Source organism: Myotis davidii, unplaced genomic scaffold, assembly GCF_000327345.1.
Source record: "Myotis davidii unplaced genomic scaffold, ASM32734v1 scaffold200, whole genome shotgun sequence".
Lineage (NCBI taxonomy): Eukaryota > Metazoa > Chordata > Mammalia > Chiroptera > Vespertilionidae > Myotis > Myotis davidii.
In genome coordinates this window covers 784,747-794,929 of record NW_006293700.1, presented here as the reverse complement: position 1 = coordinate 794,929, position 10,183 = coordinate 784,747, and the positions used below count along the sequence as shown (strand labels likewise).

The 10,183-nt window shown below is 42.1% G+C and overlaps 1 protein-coding gene across 5 annotated transcripts in view; it reads right to left on the bottom strand.

Annotated features, from left to right (window-relative positions):
- Positions 1-2,360: 2,360 nt before the first annotated feature.
- The window catches only part of SULF1 (sulfatase 1), a 146,664-nt gene continuing 138,841 nt past the window's right edge, over positions 2,361-10,183 (bottom strand). For 3 of the 5 annotated variants that reach the window (XM_015566246.1, XM_015566247.1, XM_015566248.1), the window contains one exon: positions 2,361-4,598. In XM_015566246.1, coding sequence (XP_015421732.1) covers positions 3,820-4,598 — 779 coding nt within the window. In that variant the 3' untranslated portion in view covers positions 2,361-3,819. The remainder of the gene's footprint in view (positions 4,599-10,183) is intronic. The other 2 variants (XM_006767312.2, XM_015566249.1) reach the window with 1 other exon arrangement.

Below are 10,183 nucleotides of genomic sequence, written 5' to 3'. Positions count from 1 at the left end.
TACCGGGGGGACCGTGTAAAATGGAGATGTTATATCCAGGGTTGGAGAACAGGGAAATTTACATGGGAAGGAAAAGCAAAACTTCAAATAATATGGGAATTGAAGAGTGGGCGGGGTTTCTATAGGTTGAGATGGTGGGTGGGGATAAACCCCAGAAGGATAGATGGAAAGTGGAGAAAAATTAAGACCTGGGAAGGTGGTGCCAACCCAGGGGAAGCTGGTAGTGACAGGTGAGGTGGAGGGGGAGCAGGTGGGTGGATGAAAGGCTAGAGCAAACATGTCAAACTTGCAGCCCGTGGGCCACAGGCCTTGTTTATTTGGCCTGTTAGCCTTTGAGTTTGACATGCTTAGGCTAGAGCTTCACAGAGGATGTTAAGCAACCATTGAAGATTTCTGAGAGGTGGAGATCTGAGCCACAGTAATGACAGGCTCACCTGGCAGTGAGTGTGGGATGTGTTGGAGGTGGGAGAGGCTAGAGATGGGAAAGGGGTCGAGGGGGCGATTGCAGCTTCCATAGCAGCTTCTATAAGTTCATACCCAATGAACCAGGCTCGTGGGCCACATCATGGTATTAATTGCCCCAAATATTTTATCAACTGAAGATCTTTGTTTTCTATTAAAATGAAATTTGAAAGTATCAAGCAGAACTGGACTAATTTGGGAAATGGAAGACCTTCTTATACCTGAGACCGTATCAGCTCTAAAGCAAGTCCTGAAAAGTAAGCATTAATTTTTAACTTCTTAAAAGGTATGTTTGGTGTGGAATGGGAGTGATAAGTATTCATTCCTTCTTTCCTAAAACACCCTGCAGGTGTCGGTGGCTATAGGTGATTTCTTTATAGGAAGCTGGGAAGAGCCTCAGATAGTCATTATCTGGTTTGGATAGGACAGGTTCTGTCTTGCATGCCAACACCAGGTCTGCAGTGTTGGCGGCAGCTGGCTGAGGCAGAAATGGGCATCGATGCTCTGGCTTAATGGCAAAGTGTATACGCATTAGCAACGTCTTCCCGGGGCACATTTTGTGAAAAGCAAGCACATATGCTGTGCATGTTCTATTTTAAATTCAAACCTCTCATTTTACAATTGAGGAAGCTGTTTTCAAGAGGTTATGTGACTTTTCTAAGCTCACACAGATAGTAAAAATTAGAGTTTTCCATGAAGTTAGGTTCAATTTCATGGTCATTGTTCTACTACTCCTAATCAAATGGGGTCCCCCTAACGGCCTTTCTTCCCTAATCTGGTATGTGTGTGAGAGAGGGGGGAGAGAGATTGTGCATGAGCATATGTGCTGAGAAAGTGGGGAGGGGCTGGCCTCTGCCTCTGCTAATCTCTTCCTCTTCTATTCTGTACGGAATGGGCAGGTGGGACACTTGCTCAGCCTCCTCCCAGATCCAATTGAGGCCATTGGCCAGCCAATCTCTAAGGGCCCTTTACAGATAGTTGGTACTCCATGGTTATCAAATTGAACTAAAATGTAATTTTCTCCAGGAGAGCAGCCTTCGGCCTAGACACATTTTACAGGAAAGGAACAGGAAGAGGGACAAGGACGTGCCTTTGGACAACACCATTGCCTGGGACTCTCGATGAAATGGTGGGGTTGTGGACTGGATTGTGTCTCCTCTAAATTCACATATTGAAGTCCTAATCTCCAAAGGTTAAATGAGGTCATCGACTGGTGAGAGAGAGGATGTGCATGAACAGAGAAAAGGCCGTGTGAGGACACAGCGAGAAGGTGGCCCATCTGCAAGCCAAGGAGAGAGGCCTCACGAGAAACCAGCCCTGCCCACAGGTCTTGCTTCCAGCCTCCAGAACGGTGAGAAAATACGTTTCTGTTGTTTAAGGCATCCAGCCTGCGATGTTCTCTCATGGCAGCTGTAACAATACAGATGGCTTCCTCAGTGATCCGAGGACTGAACTGGCAGCTCCCAAAGTCCTTTGCTTTTTCCCCCTTTACCACCAGAGATTTCTGATTTCTGGACAGGAATTGTTAGCAGCTCTTCCTGAGGGGGAAAGTCCTCAGGAAATCTGGAGAAGGAAGTGCATGGACTCTGTCCATCAGAAAACTCGAGGTTTTGGAGGGTGGTTAGGTCTCCAACACAGTCCATGGTCCCCAAAGAACCCAAACTGCCTTTGGTGGCGGTGGTGGGGGGTGCTCCTGTGCTGTCCATCACATCCTCCTGACAGCAATGAGACCCATCTGTGCTGTGATCCCTGACCTGAGAATGTTCTGTAACACACGGACTTTCGGTCATTTTTACTGCTACGGCTACTATTCATGTAAATTGAGACCAGGACTTAGTTTTACTAGAAGGAATGGGTGTACCTCAAGAACTTGGTCCAGTTCATTCCTCTGAAACAGGTAAAGTTTAAACACCTTTTATTTCAAGAAATAATGCTTCTAGACTTTCCTGAAGCCAGAATTGTTCTATAAAAGTATTACAGAATATTACACAAGATTTAAAAAAACAACACGGTATGCTTCTTAATAACTTGAAGCCTTTTTACAAAGCATATCATTCGTGACCATAAATATGTTTCCTCTGTCATTCAGCCGGTGGCACACACATCTGATAAAGAGCTAGTGAATTTTAACATATGTACAGAGTCTACAATAAGGACTTATCGAAGATTCAGCTATACCATTGTAAATTATCTTTAAAAGAGTTTACCTTAAACACATAAAGAAAACATAATTTACCTATGTGTTTGACTTATCTAAAAGGAAAATCACTGTTAAGCTATTACTGGGAAGTTGATTAGGATACTGATAACTTTCAATGAGGTAATCCTTTTGCTGGTCTTTAAAAAATCTAATACATAATAAGAATGTTTTCAAGAACACGTTTTGAACTATGCCTTTAAAAAATCAGAACTTGGTGAAGGTCTTAATCATACAATATATGTGTTTAAATTATGAAACATTCATGAGTATGTTTTATTGGAAAAATTCCGTATATAAATTCAAAACAAGATATATTTTCTCAACACTTAAGCTTATTAGCCAGGCCAAGAAAACAAAGATGGAGGGGAATCTTTAGTCCTTTTATCCTGTTAAGAAAATGAAAATTTAGCTATCTCAAGTATATGATGAACACTTTGAGGCTAGGCACAGAGAGAGCAAGTGATCTTTGTTTTGCTTATTTATTTTTGCCGCTAACATTAGCCATGCCTTTCTGCTAATCAGTTTTAGCAAGTCAAGGGAAACCACATGCAATATTTTCTGGCAAAAGCGTATGTTAAACAATATGGGATCCATACTGTGTGTCATCCTTGGGGATCTATTTTAATTTGTCACACTGAGAGCAAGCAGTGAGAATGTGACAAGCCTGTAAAAAAAAAAAAAAAAAAAAGACTAGCCAAACAGACATGGCTTTTAGATCTCAAAGTGCAAAATCATTGACCTAAAAGTGATGGCATTGAAAAATTCCAGTGGTTAAAAATGAGTCCAAACCACATGATGCAGGCAGTGGGAAGTGTGTTGAAAGTTTCACCGAGGACATCCAGTTTCAGAAATGCAGGAAGGCACAATTCTAGCCATCGTGGTGGATAGCATTTGTATACGCAGGTCTCTACAACTTTCCGAAGTTAACACTGCTTTAGTATCCACTAAACCAACAAAAATCCACAAATTACCTTTCTTTCTCACCTTGACACACAGTGAATTACAGCACCGGTTCCTTGTGCGTCCGCTCGCATGCGCACTGACGTCTGCTGCAGGCAGGTACCTAGGGTAGCTTGGAATGTTGGTTGTCTTGATTGCCTTTATTAGTTTACTGATAAAAAGTTAATACTGTGTTTAGGGTAAGGTAACAATTTTGTCTAATCAGTCTCCCTTCTGTGACTTTTCTCCACCTCGTTCGACATGCTCTCCATGCCGCTGGTGTTACTAGGCTGCTCCGAGGTGGACACTTGGATCGTCTGAGGAGTGGAATCTGGGTCAGAATGCCCAGGAAGATACAGCTGATCTTCGGAGACATCTTCTCCCAGACCGCCATCCTGGGGAAGGCCTTTCTGGCGCCTGCTGATGGGCTGCAGCCTGGGGTCGAGTTTGAACACCAGCTCTGGCATGTCACCACCACTGAGGTCAAGTTCAGGATGACTCACCTCTTCATGCTCCGTCCATTGGTCAGTTTTATGATTTCTCCAGTGTTCAGAATTCAAACGACTAACTTCTGGAATGTCGTTATTCCATTCAAGTTTACTCTCCGGACTGAATGTTGGTCGGTTCAAATGCAGGGTTTGAAGGTCGGCTGGCAATGTCAAATGAGGGGCTTCCTCAACCGTAGGGCTTGGGTCTTCATCCGACTCAGCAGAGGCCATCTCTACCGGCACAGAGGGCTCAGCAGGTCCAGCCAGGAACCCATCACTTCGAGCAGTTGTCTTATTTGTTTTCTTTTGCTCGTGGTGACTGTTCAGCAGTGCAAATACTCTATCTACATCCTCCAAGTAAGTAGTCCAGTCAACCAGACTAAGTCTGTAGTTCTGTCTGTGCTCATAGATGCTTTCCTTTATGCTGTATAAACCCTCCAGGCCTTGCCCGCCGCTGTCTGCAGTGGGACTGGGAAGGCTAACCTTCCCATCCGTCCCATAACTGTCCTCTGTGAAGAGAGAGGAAGATGGGTCATTAGTGGAGAAAAGATTTCCTACTTTCAGACAAGCAGCTGGCATTTTTACAGAGCAAATCAATTTGAAGTATAACTATATAAAGTATCGCACCCTAGTAATTTATTATCAAGGTGTGGCCTTAGGGTACAAAAGTGATTGAATAACACAAAGTTGGGAAGAAGATCAAATAAGTGATAACGGCTACGACAAGGCGAAGTTAGAGGCTCATGTTTTACCCCTGGCTCTACTCAAGCCAACTCTGTAACCATGAAATTGTGTAAGTCTGAGTTCTGGTTCCCTCATCTGTCAAACATGGGAATGCTTGTGTGATAAAACCCTTACTTCTTCTGGGGTTGCTGGGTAAATGATGGACTTGAAAGTATTAGGCAGAGCTTAGGAAGATATTTTTATTTTATATCACCTGGTACTTTGTTTAAAAACAAAATTGAATGCAACTAAACTCTTCATATCAAATACTTAAATCTATTTCTTTGTGTGTTTTTTTTCCCTAAAAATCCTATGATAAATCGGTCTTTCAGTGGTTTTCATAGTATGCAGAGAATGCACCCCCTTCTCTCTCTCAGATCTTTCTACATCACTGAGATGACCACAGTCCTGCAGAAAACACCATCTTTTCCCTATTGTACCCAAGTACTGTTCTAAAGAGGTGGCCTAGATTAATGCAGTAACTAGCAATACAGATCGGCAGGAAAAAAGAACTAAAACTAAACAAAACCCCAAATCTCAGTTTAACTAGAAGATAGAAAATGTAGATAACCTTCACATCACCTGTAAGTAAAAAAAAAAGTTAATACCAAATCTCAGCAGAGCTGGATGACACATTTTGGGCACAAGCCCTAGAAAACAGTATGGACGAGAGCAGGAGGAGGTGAGGATGGAGCCAAGAATTGATTTGAAACCATCGCTGGAAAGAATGTCACCTGAAGTATAAAATACAGTAGAGTCCTGGTACATCACAGAGGTGACCCCAAGGAAGGGACTTAAGTGTGCATGCATCAAGGTGGCTGTGTGAAAGGCCTGGCTTTTGGAAGAAAAGGATACAGAGGAAGGGAGATACACCCTTTGGAAACCAGATCATAAAGGAAAATAGAAACAAAAGAAGGGACATTTCAGGTCCTGCAAGAAAAATAGGAATAAAAAATTGGAGTACATGCGATCTTTCCCATTCCCACCCCCCAAATAATACATGAAAAAGTATATGTGGCTACACTGCCGGAAAAAGATCCTCTTAAATTAGAAATTGTGAATACTTCAAATTTGTGAAATTAGTAAAAGCAGCCTACATTTACACAAAATTATTATAACAGAAAATAAGGAATCCATCCTTTTATGAAAATGCCCCTGCCAAAGTAAGTTATAAAGTGAAAAAAGATACAACACAACACTGCCAAGTAAGTGCAATCAAGCATCTGAGGATGTGAAAGCCACCTTCAATCAGAAATTAGAGTATGAGCCAAGGCTGCTATGTCCAGACGAGCTCTCCCGCAAGTATCAGGCTCTAGAAAAATAGTTCCAAAAAATTGTAAGCATGCTCGGTATACTGTGATGTCAGCTCTTCTCACGAGTTTTTTGAGATACCAGCTGTCTCTCGGCTGATTTTTTGCATTGATAGAGTAATCTGAGTTAATGAGCTCCTTAACAAGCTCGGTCTCGGAACGAATTAAACTCGTAGGTCAAGGCCCCACTGTAGTCTTCTAGCAGATGAGTTTCATTCAACCAAAAAAATCACTGGGGAAACCTCAGCCAAAGGATTGGTGGTGAGCATTTAATATAAGGGGCAGGCAAAAGTAGGTTTAGAGTTGTTCGTATGGAAAATAATATAAGAATAAACTCTGCAGACTGGTGCAGCCTCTGTGGAAAATAGTATGGAATTTCCCCCCAAAATAAAGAAGTGGAACTCCCATTTGACCCAATGATCCCACTTCTAGGAATATATCCTAAGACATTAGAAAGGATACTACGTTCATAGTAGTACAATTTACAATTTGGAAACAGCTTAAGTGCCCATCAGCAGGTGAGTGGGTTAAAAAACTGTGGTACATCTATACAACTGAACACTACACAGCTGTAAGAAAGAAATCTTACCATTTGCAACAGCATGGATGGGCCTGGAGAGCATTATGCTAAGCAAAATAAGCCAGTCAGAGAAAGACAAATATCACATGATCTTATTCATATGTGGAATCTAACAAACAACATAAACGGATGAACAAAAAATAGAACTAGAGACATAGAAGCACCAAACCGACTGTCAGAGGGAAGGCAGGGCAAGATGGGAAGAGATCAACCAATTAACTTCTATGCATATATGCATAACCCATGGACACAGACAATAGGTTGCTGGGGGGCAGGGGTGGGCTAATGGGGGAAAAGGGGGATATATGTAATAGTTTCAACAATAAAGATTTAAAATAAAACCAAAACTGTGCTTTGAGTACTCACGACTGCAAAGCTACTTTTGCCCCATCCTGTGTCAGGTCTGGGGGTAAAGCAAAGGTAGGAGTGAGGTAAAAAATATTTTATATGACAAAGTGCAACTAGAAATGAGAAGAAAAACAGAAAAGTGGAAAGAGACTGAGCTAATTCAGAGTATAGTTCAATAATAGTTGGGAATCAAAGAACGCTGTTAAAAACTAACCAAAGATAGAAAACTTGGATGCTAGTCAGCAAATTTAGGGTGTAGCTTCTTAATTCATTTCAAGTTTTGGGATTATAAAATAAATGGTTTATATTAAGCCCGGCTGGTGTGACTCAGTGGTTGAGCATCGACCCATGAACCAAGAGGTCCCTGGTTCAATTTCCAGTCAGGGCACATACCCAGGTTGCCAGCTCAAATCCCAGTAAGGGGCATGCTGGAAGCAGCAAGTAGATATCTCTCATCAATGTTTCTCTCTATCCATCTCCCTTCCTCTCTAAAATCAATAATAACAACAACAAAAGGTTTATATAGAAAAAAACTGACCGAAGAGATAATAAAAGATTAAATATGAAACAGGGACTAGGGACATGGAATAGGTATAAGTTCAAATGCAACCGACAGGACCAAAATACTAACTCTATTAAGTTCATAAGGGGGAAAAAAGGGCAACCAGCTTTATAAAGAAGCAGCTATCTATTGAAGACACAATGAGAAATACATAGAGACATAATAATAGGAAATAATCCAAGAGAGGTCAAGTGGACTAAAAATTAAGAAAATACAAATAATAATTAGAGGTTTTAAATGATGAAGGAAAGCCCTATTTACAGTAGCAACAAAGAAGGTAAAGTACTTATGAATAAACTTAACAAGAACCATGCAACACGGGTAAGAAAACACTTCAGAAACCTCCCAAAGACCCTGAAGTACCCGACCAAGTAGAAAGAGACCCTCTGTTCTTGAATGAAGACTCAGTATCTTATGAATGTTATCTTAGAGCTTGGATGGGGAGCTTAGATGGACCCTGATCCTGAGCAGGGTAGCCATGTGGTATGAAGCAAGACTTACCCACCAGTTGGCGTGGCTTGTCTAGCAGAGCTCCTGCTGCATTTCCGTGCCTGGTTGTCCCTCCAGGCGCACTTCTGTGCAGGGTGCAAAGTGCACACGGTGGCCCCAACCCACATCCTAACAGCTCGGACCCTGAGTACCCTCATCGCCTTGGGAGGCTGACCTCACTTCCAGCCCCTATAACTCCAGACCTTGACCCGTCTCTTGGTCAAGCACCTTAAAGAGAAAAGCCCAGCAGCTTAAAATCAATGGAGCCCTGAGGTGTGAGGGAGAGGAGACGCCGGGGAAGCTTCACCAGGGCAATGTGGGGCAGGGCAGTGACCTGAGCGTTTCCGGTGGTGCAGACAATGGGTTTGTGTGTGGAAACCTGGTTGCCAAGGAGTGATGGAGAAGATGGTGGTGGTGATGCATAATTTCTCTGTGTTTCTTATAAAATATGGCAGCATGCTCTGGAATGAGAAGGGCACTATTCCCCTTCATACACTCTCCTTCATGTAAGTGTTGTACATCCCAGAGCATACCTTACTAATAATGCCCATCGTTGATAGGGTTTGAGACATGCCAGACTCTGGTCTCAGCTTCTTACTCGCAAGGCTGGGGTTTGAGCCCAGGCTGGCTCCAGTGAATGTGCTCTAACCACACTGTGAAACAGCTTCTAACACACAGCTATGCCACCCACATCCATCTGCCAGGCCTGGGCTGTTGCTATAGGGCAGTGATGGCAAACCTATGACACGTGTGTCAGAGGTGACACACGAACTCATTTTTTTGGTTGATTTTTCTTTGTTAAATATACATCTTTGTTTTACTGTGGTTGCAAATATCAAATTTCTATATGTGACACGGCACCAGAGTTAAGTTAGGGTTTTTCAAAATGCTGGCACGCCGAGCTCAAAAGGTTCGCCATCACTGTTCTAGGGGAAGATGAATCAAAGAACCAAACCCAAGTGGACAGGAGCATGGTTGTCGAGGGGGAAGCATGATGTGGTCCGCTGGCCTGCACAGAGGACCAGGGAGCAGACCTGTCTGCCCCACAACCACACGCCGGATCCACACCACGGCCGCCAGGAGCTCGTATTGGACACCAGAGGGTAGCAGCAGCAGCTCTCACAGGTGATGGGAAAAAATAAACACCTGGCCCCTGTCGATCTTATACTATTTTGCAACACAGAAATTACTGCTTTCAACTCAAGCCACAAATTATTTCCTGAGTTTTGGGGGCCACTTGCTGAGCTGTGTCCTTACTCTGAGCTTGTCATAATGGCAAAATGACCAGAGTGAGTAAGTAAAAGCCTTTCAGCTACCCCTGGCCCTCACACACACAGACCACAGCAAAAAAACACATCAACAAGTAATGAAGCTGAATAGGAAACAGACGTGCTTTTCGAAGACCTTTTAAATAAGTCTAAGGATTCGTTTTTGAAAATCCACACAACTGAAGGTAGTTTGAAAACTCTTATTTAGTCCATCTTGTACAAAAGAAATTTTCTAAAGTACACTTGAATTTTCAAATTTTACATTCGTCAGGTTTGCTTGTCATTTTTCTCAAAGGCTTTTGTAATGATATTTCATGCTTAACAATGCATCCTAATTAGTTTTCTAAAAAAAAAAAAAGATCTTAAAGAATCAAGGCTTATGGAACAAATATCTATCCTTCTCAAACTATTCCAAAAATCCAAGAGGAAGGAACACTTCCAATCTCTTTTTATGAGGCCAGCATTATCCTACTTCCAAAATCAGATAAAGACACTACAAAAAAAGAATTACAGGCAAATATCCCTGATGAACATAAATGCTAAAATCCTCAAAATATTAGCAAATCGGACCCAGCAATATAATAGCAAGATCATAAACTATGATCACGTTGGATTTATTCCAGGTATACAAGGTTTGTACAATAATTAAAAATAAATAAACATGATATATCATATAACAAAATGAATGAAAAATTACATGAACATACCAAAAGATACAGAAAAAAAACATTTGATGAAATCTAGCACCCATTTATGACAAAAACTCTCAGCAAAGTGGGAATAGAGGGATCATTCCTCAACACAATAAAGGTCA